The sequence below is a fragment of the Anser cygnoides genome, chromosome 3 (genome assembly GCF_040182565.1).
Source record: "Anser cygnoides isolate HZ-2024a breed goose chromosome 3, Taihu_goose_T2T_genome, whole genome shotgun sequence".
Taxonomy (NCBI): domain Eukaryota; kingdom Metazoa; phylum Chordata; class Aves; order Anseriformes; family Anatidae; genus Anser; species Anser cygnoides.
In genome coordinates this window covers 12,767,750-12,785,136 of record NC_089875.1, presented here as the reverse complement: position 1 = coordinate 12,785,136, position 17,387 = coordinate 12,767,750, and the positions used below count along the sequence as shown (strand labels likewise).

The 17,387-nt window shown below is 41.7% G+C and overlaps 1 protein-coding gene across 18 annotated transcripts in view; it reads left to right on the top strand.

Moving 5' to 3' along the window:
- EHBP1 (EH domain binding protein 1) overlaps window positions 1-17,387 on the top strand; it is a 213,389-nt gene that overhangs the window by 167,803 nt on the left and 28,199 nt on the right. For 5 of the 18 annotated variants that reach the window (XM_066993466.1, XM_066993460.1, XM_066993469.1 and 2 more), the window contains 5 exons: window positions 945-1,061; window positions 4,222-4,349; window positions 6,987-7,128; window positions 7,279-7,385; window positions 10,080-10,203. In XM_066993466.1, the coding sequence (XP_066849567.1) occupies window positions 945-1,061; window positions 4,222-4,349; window positions 6,987-7,128; window positions 7,279-7,385; window positions 10,080-10,203 (618 nt within the window). The remainder of the gene's footprint in view (window positions 1-944; window positions 1,062-4,221; window positions 4,350-6,986; window positions 7,129-7,278; window positions 7,386-10,079; window positions 10,204-17,387) is intronic. The other 13 variants (XM_066993468.1, XM_066993464.1, XM_066993474.1 and 10 more) reach the window with 7 other exon arrangements.

Below are 17,387 nucleotides of genomic sequence, written 5' to 3'. Positions count from 1 at the left end.
ATTACTTCTGGGATCTGCTTCACAATTCAACACTTGCTATTTGATCTTCCTCAGGTTACTTACTCTTTCTGTGCCATAATTTACCTACATCATCATCATAATTGTAATTATAATAATCACCCAGTTCATAAAACATTACGGGGCTAATTTACAAGTGATATTCATGAGCCACTCTGAGAAACCCAACAGAGAGATGCCATAAAAAATATAAAGCATAATTACAATTATTATTTTATTTAAGATGTATGTAGCTTACAAACAGGCCTGATTCAGAGCGGTACAGCAAGGCAGCAATCTGTGAGCGTGCTCTTGCTACACCGAAAGGCCGCGCTTGCTAAGTGTGGTGTCCCAGCTAGGGGTGTTCCTGCTCGGGTCAGAGGTGCCGGGAGACACTAACACGTAAGCAAGGTGCAGCGTTCCTATATGCGATATGTTGTGCAAGGTAAGGAGTAGCAAGTCTCACCCAACTGGGAGCTCGTACTGGGAGGTGCTTTCTTTCTCCAGAGCCTGAAGCTCCCAGTTCCTCCTGTGGCCAGACTCATTCAAAGCTGCCGTATGCCAGCTCCAGCACCCATATCCCACTTTGTGTCACAGAGAACTGGCAGCCTAGGGGAAATAATTACGACTCAAGTTACAAAAAAAACCCATGTGCTTTTTAGAGTTAGCCAGGCGCTCAGCACAGCAAGCAGCCACTGCTGAGGCCAGCCTCTGCCTTTATTGTAGCAGGAGTTTCCAGCAGAGCTCCCTGGGTGTATATCGGATTGCATCAGTTTAGAGATAAACCCATGAGTGGACAGGGTGAAGTCTCCTTCCAGACTTATTTAATGATTTGCATTTTTATCATAACTCAGCTTGTTTTCTAAAATTTTTAATTTTTATTTTTTTTAGCGATGTGGTGCATGTACATAAGAAAACACTAACCTTAATGCTGTATGTTCCTACAGATGAGGATGAGGATGATGATAATATTGAGATAGATACTAACGAGGAGGTTCCTGAATGCTCTGTTACTGGAGGTGGAGATGAGCTTACTAACCTAGAAAATGACCTTGATTCAACGGGTAATTTAAATAATGGCTATTTTGTGTATTTTGCATGACTAACACTCCATCATCATAAGTACTGATGTGCTGCTTCTCTCTGTCATAACTTTATTCCTTTGTGCCTTTTCAGGTCTTTTAAACCCTAATGTTTATTCTCTCTGAATATTTTGCATTTACGTTTGGTTGAAATTTAAAATCAGCAACAAACTTATTATTTCCAGTCCTAGCAGATTTAAAGGTCTCTTCCTTTTTGATGGGGAAGGGGCCCAAGGCTAGGTCTGTAAAGCTGAGCCACCTGAAATCACCCTGTCTAGGCTGTCCCAGCAGTGTAGGCAGGACAGAGGAGCGAGAGGTCACGTCGGTGAGTACAGCTGCTGCTCTCCGCTGATATCCCAGCCCACGTGCTCTGTGAACAGGAACAAATTTGTCTCTGTATAGACTTTGGTATCTCTCCGGCTCTTTCCCGAGGACCAGGGCTTGTATTTATTTGTTCCTTGTTGGGGACATGGAGTTATAAATTTGAACAGAATTAGTTCTATTTACTTTAAAAAGTTCAAGTAATGGTATTTTAATAACACATTTTAAAAGCACTCACACTCTAGTGGAAATGCTTGTGTTATCACATTGCATGCTGGTCAAACAAGAATAAGTCATTGTAGTGGCATTTCCACCTTCAAAAATTGTAATCCAGCAAAACTGGAGTTCAGGTTCCTCTGCAGATGATAAATGTGTCAGAATCCCCCAAGGGAGATGCTTATTTACAAAGGAGCTAGATCTTCAAAGAGGCGCGGTGCTCCTCTTTTCACAGCGAGTTGCAGAGGGAGCTTGTGCTCTGTGTGCCTGCCTGCTGCCAGTGGCACCGGCGCGTGCTGAGGGCCTCTGTGCAGCACGGTCTGCTTCTGCTCACCGCAAGGTAAATCGAACTACAGCAGCCCAGAGAAGTGTGGCAAGTGCTGGGCAGCTTCAGGGAACAGGGAGTGCAAGGGGGAACTTCTTCCAGCATCTGCTGGCTTGGTTTAGCTCGTGCCAACTGGACCTAAGTGTGTAACCCATGATATATTCAATCACAACACTTCAGTTAGTGTTTCCTCTTGTAAATTAAACCAGCAATGATGTCTATACATCATATTCTTTGCCTTCAGTTGCATTAGGAAGCTAGGCTTTTCTTGAGTGCGGAAGATGTTTCATGTCCTTTGTTGTTTTTTTTTGAGTATTTCCAAACACATAAGAAAATACATTTAGTGTTTCCAGCATTTGACTCAAGCTGATTTAGAGTAGAATGCTGCCAAATGATTTTCCAATAAATATTGGTTCATTTTAGGAGAAATATAAAATCAGTAAATGAATATTCCCATCGCATAGCCCCAGTGACTTGCCACCATTTTATTTCCATGGGCCTTTTTTTCTTGAGAGATGCCTTTCTCAGGGATGCAAAGCACTACCAAACGCTTCATCTCTACCATGGGAAGTCGTTCTGGAAAATAAGCTGGGACATGATTTTGCAGGTCGATGTTCCTGTTAGCCAGAAGGACAAGCAGCGTTGTTCAAATGAGTAAGAAAGAGGGAGAGCTATAATACAGAAAGCAGCCTAATGCTGTGATAGAAATCAGTGTACACAGATTTTGGTGGAATTCTGCCAATTCATGCCAAGTTCTAACGAAGGTTGAATCCCCTGGGAGCATCTGAACGCAAAACTGTAAGGGACATGTCACATTTTGAATCATTATTCACTGCGTTAATTAATTTGTCCCCTGCTGAATCTTAGTCCCTCCTGTCTATCTCAAGAAAACTTTTTTTTTTTTAACTGCAGGTTGTTGGTTTTAAATATTGCATCTGTCTGTTTGTTAGCACAGCCACCATATGCGGCTCTGAATGTATCTGATAAAATGTGAACCTCTTATATCATAGTTATTACACGATGTTTATGTATAAACCCGCAAGGCTGTGCATGTCCTTTCATGCGAGCCTCTATTAAGGACACCCTGACTGGGTGTGCCAGAGGAAAGGGAAACTGTCCTCCGTCATAGCCCAGCCCATTGCTGCTGGAGGCAGGCATTGTTTGATTGCTAGCATGCCAAAAATATTTGGGCTAATATGAATCAGAGGGCTCCAAACCTTGGAAGGAGGTGTGCGGCAAAGCAGTCATGGCTCCACTTCCCACACCAGCCAGAAGTCACCAGCACGCGGAGCAAAACTGGGGCTCTGCCTGTAGCAAAGCAGAGCAAGTGCCGGTTTTCTCGTGCTCGACCCCAGGCCCAGCTGCATGCTCAGTATCCTCAGGTGATGCTGCATCTGCTCCATTTCAGGGGCAGTTGCTCGTGTGGTGCTGCGTGCAGAGGAGGTCTCTGCCTTCCTGCCCAGGGCTGGCTCGCAGATCTGTGCTGTGGTGTGCTATTAACATCTCTCTCGTCATTATGTGTGTGTATAAGTGTGTGTGTGTAGTTGGGTGTGTTACACACTGCTGTCAACGTTCACATACACAATGAGCACTGTCGGGAGGTAAAGTTCTTGATTCTATTATTTATTTGGGCTCTGGTCCAAGTTCCTAAAACTGATGGAAAAAAACTGTGGGCTCAAGCACGCTTTGGATCTGTCCCTTCGATGCAGTCGTGACGTGTTTTACGGCTCTCCTGGCTTCGACGTCGTCTATAAATCACAGTAAAATATTACTAGAAAGCTGACTCTTTTGATACTGCAATTTTAACATAGAGGAGCTGTGCCAAGGAGCCTTAGGATGAATTAGTAGTTCATAAACTTGAGGGGTTATCAGTACTTACAATATGTGATAAATTGTTATGTGTCATCAGAAAATAAATGGCTCTTTAAGTGTGTTTTTGTACCAAAGTATAGGTATGAACAGGTTGGGAGTGACTTCACATAAACGTTGTCTAGTTTCTATGTGTTTCATCTCCTCTCTTTATGCTGTGCATACTTGTTTAGCTGAGTGCTGTATTTGTTTAATGTGTTTTTAAAGAAAATTTAGGGGATATCTATGTATGTAACATGTTCCACTAATCTATGCCAATCTGAATCGTGAAAAAAAATGATTTCCCTTCTAGTTTTTAGTTTGAAATGGTAGTAAAGTGAATGAAATCTACCTTTTAGATTGATACATTGTTGTGCCAACTCTGCATTTAAATGCATCTCACTCTGTTGTGTGTGGTATTTGCATATTTAGCAGAACAAAACAGTAAGTTGGTGGATTTGAAGCTGAAGAAGCTCCTAGAAGCTCAGCCACAGGTGGCAAATTCATTCTCCAGTGCTGCTCAGAAAGCTGTAACTGATAGCTCAGAGCAAGACATTAAGGTAAGTTTTGATTAACGCTTTTGTCTCAGTACCTGTATGTTCTGATTTCTGTTTTGTACTTCTTGAGGAGGAAAATGATTTCTTACCAAATCCTTCACAGTAAGAAATGCAGAAAATCTTCACGGCGGTGTGCTCGCATAGTTTGCAATGCACTGGGGTTTTCTTTTCTGTTGATTAATCAACGCATTTTCCTCTTTCTTTGGATCTCGATACTTGTAATTGGCATAGCAGTAAGAGGCATAAGAAGTGTCTCCAAACGTGTACCGCTCAGGTTGTCACTTAAATCAGAAGTGCAGCACAGGCTGTATGCTGCGCCCAGTGCAGCCAGCAGTGAGGCTCTCCTTTAACAGGAGCAGACTTGGTCTCAGTGATTTGCTTCCCTTCCCAGCCTGACCCCCTCTTTTCTTCGCCTTTAAAACTAAGCCGTGTTACATTTTAAAGGCATACATACTTGGATACTTGAGTGCTTCTGAGAGGAAAAAAACCAGTATGCGGTTGTTTTGCCTGTTCTTAATGTTCACCACTTCAGCGTAAAGCACAAACCAATCAATTTTCCATTTCGTTTTCTTAATTAGCCCCCTCGTGTTCTTACTATTATTATCCAAAAAAAAAAAAAAAAAAAAAAAAAAAAAGGGCCGTGTATGTCATTAATATCCCTATGGCTCTGGGGCACTTCCAGTTGGGTATAACTTTTCACCCACCTGCAGTCTGTGGGGAAAGCACTGCTGACTGAAAGGATTTCCTTCCCCAGATACAGAGATGCTTTGAAGTCCCAAAACAATGACTTTCATTGCTTTTCCCTTACACTGTCGGTTCCTATAAATTGGTGATGAAAGTGTGTGGCAGCAGCAGAGGACTTTCGGTCTCTATCTTTGAACAAAAGGAAGCCTGGATCAAGTCTGATTTTTGCGTTCAATTTAGCTTTCTGCAGTGGATTTAATGCAAAATGAAGCTGGCCCAAGAATAATACAATGGATTGAAAAGGCTAACTGAATTAGTGGGCTTAGAGGAATACATTTGTAAAGTGGCAGAAGTCCCTAGTCATAAAAAGGTTTCTTAAAATGGGATTTACTGGCTAATCACACTGATATTTTAGCATGTTGCCAGGCCTAAAAAATTAGTCATGTCTGTTTATTTTGGTAAAGAGTCTAGACTGTCAGCTGTTATTGCACTGTTAACAGGAAAGCACCTTCTATTTAACGAGCACCATAACCACCCGCTCATTGCAGCTGAAAAACCTCCATATGATAGGAGCGATACTTTTCTAAAGCTTAATTCCACAAACGATGCCGGGGCCACCTCCATGACGGTAATGTGCCACCACGCAACCTGATGAAAACGGTGTTTCCCTGTAAAAAGCTCCTGCAAAGGGGTCGATTTTTTAAGGTGCTCCCACAAAAGGTGCGACTTAACAGTTTTTCTCTGCGGCCGGCGTTTTAACCAAGAGTTTTGAAAGCGGCTTTCTGAGGAATATATGGTGTCCATCTGTTCTCGTGGAGCTCCCGGCATTGAGTCGGATTTGTTTTTTAATAAAATGCAGTTTACACGTTTATAAATGAGGCATTCTGTGTTTGTGGAAAAGGATAAACTGTTACCTTCCCTGGAGGATTGTGTATCCCCGGCCTCCTTGAGGCTAGAGAATAGGCCATTGGAGAACTCCCTCATTACTGATTGTCTCAATGCAGAGGAAGGGCAAAGTCTTGGTAGCTTTTGATAACCAGTTTCAGCATTCAGCAGGCTTAGCTATTAGTCATGCATCTTAGCCTTTCCCTATTTACTTTCAAAACACTTAATAAAAATAATAAAAGATTAGGTATAAAATGAAATATTTGTTTGGTACACAGCACCTCGGTATCTGCAGCTTCCACACACCGCAGTGGTTCAGTCTTCTGGGATATTTCGCGTCGATAGAACCATTTGAATTTGTTACCAGTATTAACATAGGAAGCCCTGGAAAAAGATAATTGTAGTTTCCTTCACTGTAAAAGGCTTACTTACAAATCTGGCTTTGGAAAGTTATAGCTGATGAAACGCAGTTCAGCGGGGTAGTATTATAATCCTACCTTTTAGCCTTCATCCAGCATTAGTAGTTTATCTCAATGGGCATAAAATAAGAAACTAGTTCTCCTTGTCGTACAAGGCTGGGGGACTGCACAAAACGAGCCCATTCTCTCCCGGGCAGCACCGAGGCGGCAGGGAGGGAGGCGAAAGGCACTGCACGGCGGTGCGGTGGCGGTCGGGGCATGCACGCCGCTGCTTGGCAGCAGCAAGCACAACGCTCGACAAATCAAAGTTGCAAAGGAGAGATTTTCGTTTAAAATCTGCCTTGCTGACAAACACTGGTCACCGCTAACGGGGCCGGCTGCTCGGTAAACGCGTGGGCCTGCGTGAGGGTGCCCAGATAGCAAAAAGCCAATCGTTGCCACCACGCATTAAACAAAAAAAGGAGAAGTTAATCACTCTTCTCCTTTTTTTTTTTCTCTGCAGCCGATACTTTCATCCTCTATAAACTGCAGTCCGAGTTGGGAAATCCTCTTTGCAAAACCTGCATTGTGTTCCCCCACCGAAACATACCTTTCGAATTTGTGTCTTCACGTTTCTAAACAAAAGAAACTGTTGTGTGCCTTGTTTTTCTAGCAGAATGGAACAGAGGAGCATCGTGCTGAGCGATTACAAAAAGCAACAGAACGTTTTAGAAATCCTGTTGTGTTCAGCAAGGACTCCACCGTCAGAAAAACTCAGCTCCAGTCTTTCAGTCAATACGTGGAGAGCAGACCAGGTAGGAGAAAATATAAAACATGTTTTCCCATCTTATGATTTAATAATATTTAACAATAAATATATTAAAACCCGATAATGTAAGTCCCCATTTCAATACATAAATATCAAGCTTTATAATAATTTTACATGTCTTTCCCCTTTTTTCAAGAGATGAAAAGGCAGAGATCAATACAGGAAGATACAAAGAGAGGAAATGAGGAGAAGGCTGCGATAACTGAGACTCAGAGGAAGCCATCAGAAGATGAAGTGCTTAATGTATATTAATTTTTTGTCTGGTTTCATGATTGCTGATAATTCCAAACTGTATGTGGAAATAGTGCCTTTATTTGTTAAAATGAGATGTTAGGTTTTTTTAGATGTCAATCTCCAGTGCATTCAAAGCAGAGTGAGAGGGGTGCACTGTTGAATTAGTCTGCAGTGTGGTGATAATTGTCAGATAAAAAAAATGAATTTTTCAGAGTTCCACAGCCCCAGCTTCCTTGAGACATTTCCATCAGGGCACTTCCCATAAAGAGATTCCAGTATTGATCTACCGGGAGGATTTTAATTATTACAATAGCAGATACCGCAGAGCTGCAGTTAGAGGGAAGAGTCACATGAGACCTGCTAGAATTTCTCAGCCAACCCATTTTGTTGGCTTGGGTTAATGGGTGTTCAACCTTTCCATTATCCAGATCAGCCGTGAATTACTAGCTGAATGATGTTTGCATTAATATAATATATATGGTAATTTCTTCACTTAATTAACGGGGAGGTTCAGCTCAGTAGGGGTATGGGCTGATCATGTGTAAAATTGATTTGTGAGGGAAATATTTGATAGACCGCAGGGAGAAAGCTGGTTTTGATGGACAGCTGTGGGACAGAAGCAGGAAGAACAAGTTTTACCCTGATTTTTTTTATTTTTTTTTTGTCTGAAAACACAACACAGCCTTTGATGGTGGTCGTTTGGTGCTCTCCACAATTTATCTAAATACGTTTGTAGTTTTTGCTGAAGCAGTCTGGAGCTGAGTAGAGATTTCTTACCACTGTCACATCTACCCTAAAACATCCAACTTTTTACGAACCCAACAGTTATTTTTAGCACAGTTGTACTTTTGCAGAGCTGAGAAGCTCTGGCACAGTAAGTTCATATTATATATGCAGATGATACACATGAACTCTAGGGATATTTCAGCCTGACACAGCATTTCTTTTCATCTTCTAATAACAATTGTTAACAATTATGCATGCTGACATTAGGGAAGTTTTCATACTATTTTCAATTAATTGTAGTTGATGAAAGGCAATATATTGCACATCACCTCAGCTCTGTGCACTGATTTTTTTTTTCCTTCAGGGACTACACTCAAGTAGTTCTGCTGTCGATTTTCTGGCTGTATGTCAGGTAGAAAAAGGTTTCCATTAGAGCTGATATAGTTGGCTGTTGTGTAGGAAGAAAAGGATTACTGGGGACATTACACTATTAAATTCACATCCCCTTAATTTTAAAGTTCTGTGCTCGTTACTGGTCTGGGAGTTCAGCCATTCCCTTAACCATCACTTTGATTATGTCTTTATTTGAAATAATATGCTGGCAGGATTATTATTATACCTGTCACCGGAATATGAAGCTGAATTGACCATTTCAGACACATTTACAGGAGAACAATTGAAAATGTTCAGTGAAAGTATCTTTGGCTCTTACACAGCAACAAGTTAGCCTCCAGTAGGGAGATAAGTCTCAAAAAAAAAAAAGGTATTTTTTTTTCAGTTCTCAAGGAGCAGTGATCTTACTTGTATCCTTTATAGAGTTCAAATGAAACATGAAGTCATTTTGCCATTTTTTTCCCATCTTAAACCATCTCCAAGGCTTTGTGGCAGAGTTGTGGGAGGGCTGCTCAGGACTTCAAGGAGGTGGAAGGGGTTACTCAGAAAGAGTCATATTTTATTCCTAACTTCTTCTGTATAAAAATGCTTCAGGAATGGCTGTTCACCACTGAATATATCCTGTGATGACCCGGTACGGCTGGGTGAAAGTTGTTGAGCCACATGAAAATGAGTTTGAGGTACTGGAGGACTGTTCTCCTGCTCCTGATGGGAGAGCCAAACAGTTGGGTGTTTGTTGGAAGTATTTCAAGAAGCATGTGGTCATCTGCAGGGCAGCACCGAGCCCTTAGTGGGCACAAGGGGCAAGCCTGAGTCGTTAGCATTACCATGACTTTCTCAGGAAGGAGAGTGCTCAGTTTGATTTATCTAATGCGGGTGCCAGCGTCTTGGTGTGGAGTAGCAGGCCAGAGCAGGTCAGTCCCCGTGCACCTGGGAGCCTGCACCAGGCGGCTTGTCACTGCTGCCCGGGATAAGAATCGCAGTTAAGGTAATTAGCAGTATTTTTCCAGATCACTGTGTAGCAGGGCAATTGCCTGCAGTAGGGGAAACCCAGAGAGGCATTACAGCCTCGTCTGGTGAAAGACATCATTACAGTTGACCCAGAGGAGCTAAACAAGCCAGGGAGCTTGGTTTGGGTTTGGTTTTAATCTCCAAAGCCCACGTTTTAATTGTCGTTAGAGACTCTCGTGGTAGTTCTTCTAGCCCCTAAAGTTAGGGTTTTAAAACTGAATAAGAAATGAAATGGCACATTAAATAGCGCTTTATTTGGATTACGTTTCCTTTCATTATGCTTTTTTACAGCTGCTTTTATGTACTTTGAAATTCATATAATTTGTTTCCAGAAGTCAGCCAGGTAGTTAAAAACTGCAAAATCAAATGTTCCTTACAGGAAAAAGTGGGATGTTTTAATAAACAAATGAGAACATTTGGCAAAATTGTAAAGTTTATGAAATGTAAGCGTTAGCTTTTTGGTAGCAAGCATGATATTTGGTTGTTTAGGTAAGTGCCTTACTAAGTGTTTGTGGAAAGGAAAAATGCAACTTACAAGTGATGTTTTTTCTTCTTGTTTGTTCTCTTTAACAGAAAGGGTTCAAAGACACCAGTCAGTATGTTGTAGGAGAATTGGCAGCACTAGAGAATGAGCAAAAGCAAATTGACACCCGTGCCGCGCTGGTGGAGAAGCGCCTTCGCTATCTCATGGACACAGGTACAGTGCCCAATTACACTGTAAACAGTTTTGGCAAATTGAGCGTTCACAAACTCTTATAGAGTTTTGGAAGTGTGAATCTTTGAAGCCTGAATGTTCAGCAAAACTGCCTTGAAAATAAAAAGGCTGCGATTTGCAGCCACCTCTCTGGGCCCTGGTGATAAGAGTGCCTTCATGGGAAGTGATAACTTGCCCTGATACCGTGTGAGCCAGCACTATTGAACAGTGTGCTCATCCATGCAGAGTTGGAATACACATCTGTGCCTCATTGATATGCCACTGCTTAAAAAAAAAAAAAAAAAAAGAAAAAGAGAAAAAAAAGTAAGATCTTCACTGTTCTACTTATTCAGTGGGAAAAAAAAGATTTGGCCAGCTAAAGCCATGTACTGCATGAAACAGAGCACAGTACATGGGGGAAGGCTCCATTGACTAGATCACTGAAATTTGAGAATACTATCTGGTTACTGATGCTCCACAATTATTTTATTTATTTATTTATTTTTGGGAGAGTGGGTCTTAAAAAGTCTGTACTACTTGGTGTTATGGGTGCAGTTGAAAGGATTAAAATATATGGGTGATTTTTTTGTTAATAATGTGATGGTTTTGACTTGCGTGATGTACGTTACATGGATATTAAGTGCTGATGGTCATCAGAGATGGAGGGGTTTGGCAGCATCCATTTGAAACAAATAGTGCTTTGATGCTTCAAAAATAAATAATATCGTAGGTCCAAAACGTGTTCTTCCTGTCCCTTGGGGAAAAAGTTAGTTGGTGCAAATTACTTCGTGGTTAAATTGTCTTAAAAAGTTACGTGTGTCTGATGGTATAAACTTGAAGTCTACCTCTAACTGGTATAACAGATTTTAAAGTAGATATGAATCCAGTGATGAGTTTTGAAATACAGATGAATAGACTTTGTTTAAAGTTCAGTATTTTGAAATGAGCTTGTGACACATCCAGATATTACAGTGCTTTTTAACTTTGTCATATGCTCAGGTGGTTTGACTTTTTAAAATAATTTTGCAAAAAAAAGGTCAGAATTTCCTTCCTGGGTGGATGTGTGTTTAGTAGAACTTTTACCTATTAGAGTTTTGGAAGTACTTTTTCAAATGCATTGCATGTCTTTTAGATACTCAGCTGATGAAAATGCGTATATATTATCCTGTAGTTTCTTGTGTACTTTGTTGTATTTGTGAAACATGTGTTCTGCACGAAGGAACTGCTGTGGCATTTCACAAGTCATATGTGGACTCTGAACACTACCTCTAGGTACATATGGAGTTGTCAGCACCGTATACTTGGGGGGGCTAAAAATCTAATATCATGGTATCAATTATGTCATCTATTTCATTTTAAAAGGAATTTCTTATATTTCTTATGCTTTTGAGTTTCCTGTGTCTTTAAGTATGACAAAAATGGCTGTATTCTTCACGTCAGACATGCAGCAAGATGCATGTCTTTTACATCTTCTGCACAAAATGGGGTGTCTAGCACACAGCTAGAGTGGCTTGTACAGCATAGCTGTAAAGGTTGCAACATGAATACTAATGGATGCCCATCGCTTCTTTTACTGGGGATGAGGGAACAAGTGGTGCAGCCATAATAGAGAAGTTAGTTTTATGTTCTTGATCATTTCCCGAGGATTTAACTTAAAAGAAATGATATGACGAGTCCTTGATAAAAATCCCATTTACATTCTCAGCTCAGAGACACAGTTTAGGAAAAAACTTATGAAAAGTGGAGTTTCTTACTTATACTTAGCTTTATAGCCTCCAAAGTGAGGATTCTGCAACTTTTCTAACTAGGGATCACATGTTAACAGAGAGACTATCTTGTGTACCACCTCCCCTGCCAATCAATATCCCATTTGTCATCAGACACTATCCCTATGGCCGCAACTGCAATTGCTTACATGGAAAAGTAGTATTAGGAGGTAGGTTTTTGTTTTTGTTTTGTTTTGTTTTTGTTTTGTTTTGTTTTAACAGTCTAATGTGATATGGCCTTGGCAATAGAAAAAAAAAAAGAACATCTTTTTGCTGTGCCTTTCAAATGTTGTTGAGTCAGCTCTGCTTCTTTGTCCCATATGCAGTCCCCTTCCTCCAGCTCCTTGTCTGGCTCGTTTTCCTGCAGGTTCCTCTCCCACCTGCTCCTTCTCCTTCCTGCTCTGGTACCTACTGGAGTTGCTTCAGAGGATTGTCTGTGTCTCATCTCATCAGTGGGTCTGTTTGTCAGGATGGCACTTGTTCTTCCTTCCTACCTCTCTTCAGGAAGTAAATCCTAACACAGACAAATAACAGCTGTGCTTCTGTCTCAGTCCCAGCTTCCTCCATAAAGGTCTGAGCTTCTTCCCCCAAGTGTCTGTCTGTCCGACAGAGAAACCTGGAAATAAAAAGGATGAGTCAACACTGTGTGACCTGCCAGCTCACCACAGACCACTAAATGGTTTGTAAAGCAAAGTTTGCAGAAGAAAGTACCTGCAGGCTAATAGCTAGAAAAGCCCTGAAGGGCTGTTGATGATGATCTTGGGGTTTTGCAAATGCTCCCCTAGGTGTTGGTGCATACCAGAAAGATGAGAAACAAGAAATGTTGGCAGCTGTCACAGCTGTAATGAAAAGTCTTGATATTTGTGTGTCGTTTTTTTTTCTGAAAATGCAAGCTTTAGGAACCAGGAGGTCACATGGCCACATGTAGCTTGAAGGTCCTGGAAACAGACCATAAAGGACAAGAACCACAAATGAATTGGATGTGTATTTAAAATACTCTTTTAGGCAAATCTCTTCCTTGATGTTGTGCTGCTTGGGGTTGTAATACTGGAAAGCCTCGGGCAAGTAGGAGTCTCTGCTGGCCTTATTCAACAGGTGAAACAGGATGCTGCGTTTTTACCACTGTACGGAGAAGGCCTTGTGCTGAATCGCCCCAAAAATGTTTGCAGGATCTTGTGTCCCCATCAGTGTATGACTGCATTTTGTATTGGGATTTCCAGCTTTGTCTCTACGTGTGCCAAAAGCACACAAAGCCCAAAGCAGCACAGGACTGGGAGACTCACCTCACGGCGGAATCATTGCCTTGGAATTAAATTCAAGGAGGAGGTGAGCATGGTCTGTTTGTCCCCGTTGTGTCTGCTGAGGCCTGGACCATCCTTTCCTTCTCCACTGTGCTTGGCCGTGTTCTTGATTAGACTTTTACTGGGAAGAAAGCTCTCCCCCTTCCTTCTCATCCTCCTCCAGCACAGAACTGGGGGTGTTTGTTTTCCAGTGGGGAGGCTCTTTGCCACCTGGCAGCTCTTCATTCTCTGAGTTTGATTCCTTTTTGTTGCTCGGCCAGGAGGGATTGTTCCAGGCTGCAGCTTGAATCTCTCTTCTGGCTACATCCGTTTGACAGGAAGGGACTTTGTCTTCTGCTCCCATCCATTAAGACATTAAAGCAGATGGGAATTTCCTTACTACAGACTAGGAGGAAGACCAGAAACATGTAGTAGCTACCCCTTGGATGATGCAGGCTTTGGGAACTGTGGAAGAATCCATAGTTTTTACCCAAAGGAAAGCAGCTGTGAGTATAGACAATGTATGTTCTTGGTTAAATTCCAGCTCATGGCAGTGGCTGACTCAGTTAGACATGCCACTTTGTAGTGAAAGTTTTGGGCACTTACAATTGCAAATAAAAGTTTGAAAATGCCCCCTTAGCTTTACTGGCACACCAGGGGCTGTGGATAGCTGCAAGGAGGGGATCCTGGAGGTTCTTCGTGCCCCGCTGCCTCCTGACCAGGAGGAGAGGAGACTCTGGCACAGTCCAATCCGATCCAGTCCATAGGGCACGATCGGGGTTGCAGAGATGTCCCTTCCACTGCTGTCTTCTGTGCAGGATTAGGAAAAGAGAAATCCAACGGAAACAGGGTTGTAGAAAAAGAGCCCAGGTCCTCATCGCGTGTACATTGCTATTTTCTGGCCCCGCAGACAGCTTTTTGGCTGGGGAGCTGAGTTTCTGGCTCCCGGCCAGAGGGGAGCTGCTATTTTCAAAGTTCGTCAGCCAGGCAAAGAGTTTGGATCTAGCTGAAGCTTTGCATTTCCAGCGCCAGCTGCTCCTGATTTGACTAGAAACACTTTCCTAAGATGTGTGAAAAAATAAAAGTTATTAAAATTACCGGCTTGCTGATTTCCATTTGAATCTGAATAGTCACACTCTTATTAATATCCTGTAATTTATGTCGCTGGTGCCATACCTCAGTCCTTGGTCTTTGTGCTTAAAATGAAAATGTAATCTCACCTTGTTCCAGTGAGATGGAGGTTGCTGGTACATTGCAAAACCGGGAGGGCAATCAGTGTTTCAGTGTCTTGAACTCGGTCGAATAAGCCCATGGCACATTTGCTCTCACCGTCTGGAGGCAAGTCGGAGTTACGTGCCTAGCAGGGGGGTTGCAACGCACACCGTATGAAATTCAGCGGGTTCAGAGGAAACCCAGCACAGAGGTTAAAGGAAGAGGAGGAAGTTGTATGGTTGAGTATAAAAATCGCAATTTAATAGCATTGATTTCCCTTCTTGCTCTATTACAATGGCTTGACACCAAATGATGACAGGGGTAGGATTATCTTGCTTTCTTCGGGATTGTGCTTCCGCATGTTGTGCCGAACCTGTTATGGACAAAATAGTTTTGTCTCTACTTTGGTGACAGCGTCTTTCTCCATTGTGAATTCTTCTGTCATTGTATTTTGAGGTGTCTGTCATCTTGATATCGAAGTGCCAATTAAAATGCAGAATTATCACACAATACAATTAAAATAAAAAACAAAGAAGCCCAGTTTACAAATCTCTAATCTAAAGTTAGCTTTTTTGGTCACTATTTCTTCACTAGTTACAAAAACAACTGTTTTAAAAAATTGCAGCTATCAGATATTTTGTTATCTGACCACAGGGTATGAAGTGTTTTTAATTGTTTTTCTGATTAGCTACAAGCTCCCAAATTCAAGTAGAAGCATATTTGTATTTTCTGTATGAGATCCTCTACCTTACCAGTGGCTGAGCACGTTTGTGGTACCGTATAAAGATTAATGAAATAAAAAAAAAAACCTCTCTTGCTGCTGATTGACCACTGATGGTAAATGTAATTGAATTAGCAGTGCACTAAAATAAATGTAGACAAAATAAATATAGACAAGAAAATCTGGCGAAAGCTTCTGTAATGTTTTAGATTAATAGGCATACAGAATTCTTCACATTTTTTATTACGTTGTCCCTAGATGAATTCAAAGTAATTGGGGTGGTTAATTTTATTTACACAGAGCCGTTCACAGCGCATTAAATAATAGAGATAATTGAACAAGAATTGTCAAGTGTGTACTGATATCAGACATATTACAGAAGGGAATGTGCATAAAACTTCATTTCTATGCAGCCATTGTTTATGGTAATTAAGTACACAGATTTATCCCTTGGTTGCCTTCCAAGCTTATGGCAACTGCTATTGTTGTGCTCCATTAATATGTAATCAGGAAATAGTTTAATTTTCTAATCTGCAGTTTGAGAATTCACTTTCTAACAACTCTTAATTACTGCATTGCCCTAATGATGCTCATGGTTAGGAAAACTGAACCAATAAACTCCGTGGAAGAAGCCAGAGGGGATTATACTTCCAGAGGTGGTGCTTACTTAATAAACTTGTTATGCCTTCACCAGAGGGAGCTCAGTGTCCTTCAAAAGCGTCTAATTTTATATTTCTGAGTTGTACGTACCCATGGTGTGAAGAGTTAACCTACGGTGTGCGCTGGGGGTGGCTGTAAACGTGAGTCACTAGAGAACCAGATAAGCGATGCTATCACCATTTTGGTATTTTTCTGACTGTATACTAATTGTAGAGTTTTAATTGCATGGGAAATAATGCAGGTGGTTCAATCTATTGTTTTAAATAGTCCTCATGGGTTTATTTTTGTCAAGTTTGTTTTCTTTCATTAGCCACATTAACTAAACACCGTATCAGAAGATCTTTCACGCAAAGATAAGCTCTGAATATTGACAGTTATCTTATGTTTGCTGTCTTCAGGGTGAATCTTAAACAGTAAAAGCTTTTTTAAATTATTTCCTTTCTCCAATGGCCCATCTTTCACTGTGATTGCCATTTCCTGGCTGCTGCTTCACTTAGCGCAGCTCTGACGAGGGCACCGCGGTTACTTGGGGTTGGTGGCACTGCCCTACAATGGGAAGGTAGCCCAGCCCTGCAGCACCCGGTCCTATAGGTGAGAAGATCAGAAAAGGGAAGAGTTAAAATCTGCTGTGATCCACTGTGGCTGGGGTGTCCGATACACCTTGGTTTCCCCCTAGGAAAAACCCAGGTCTCGTGTGGTGGAGCTGACAAGCTGACGTTCTGGCAACCAGATGACTTGAGGCTCTTCTACACGTGTTGCTTTTCTTCTGGGCATGGGGTGGGCTGGTTTGGCCAAGCTGTACCCAATTTCAACACCGCAGGTGCTCGACGTGGGAGCGGGATTGCCATCTCCCAGCCACTGTTTCACCTCTCCTTTTTCAGCGTGTTAGCTGCCTCGTCAATGGGACTAATTACACCGGGAACCAAACAGCAAACATTAGGACCGCTGTAAACACATATGTTGTGTCACTGCAAATTAACTCTTCCCGAGCTAAAAAGCAGCATACGCTTTGTTCGTGTGTGTGAAAGGCAAGCCACATGTATTAATTAGGGAGCGTTTTGCACAGCTTTGAAGACGGAAGGAACTGAGGTTCGTACAAGCGAAACATTTGAATTTATTGATGGAAAGGAAGAAAGGTTGAGCTAAAAAAGTGCAAGCACATAAAGAGGGTTTAAATTGTTTCTTTAGTCTGTTGTAACAAAATGAATTTTTTACTTTTCACATTAAGTCTCAGCCCAGGATGAATTTGTGTTTGGTCTTGTTGCCTTAATATTTCTTCCTGTCCCTTGGCATTGGCCAGGGTCAGGGCAATAAAACTTGGGTCCCTGGAAATGTTTTCCTTTTGGAGGTGTAAAATAGTATGGACATATGCAAAATATATTAAAGGGGTAACATTTTTGTGTGTATGTAGACATATATGCTATGTTTTATTTCAATAGCAGTCTAGGGCATGGATAGCGGGATATGTTACAGTCACCAAGTACTTAATTAAACTGTACAAGTTGTCTAGCGTCACCTCATCAGAAATAGCCCAGGTTTCTGCTTGTC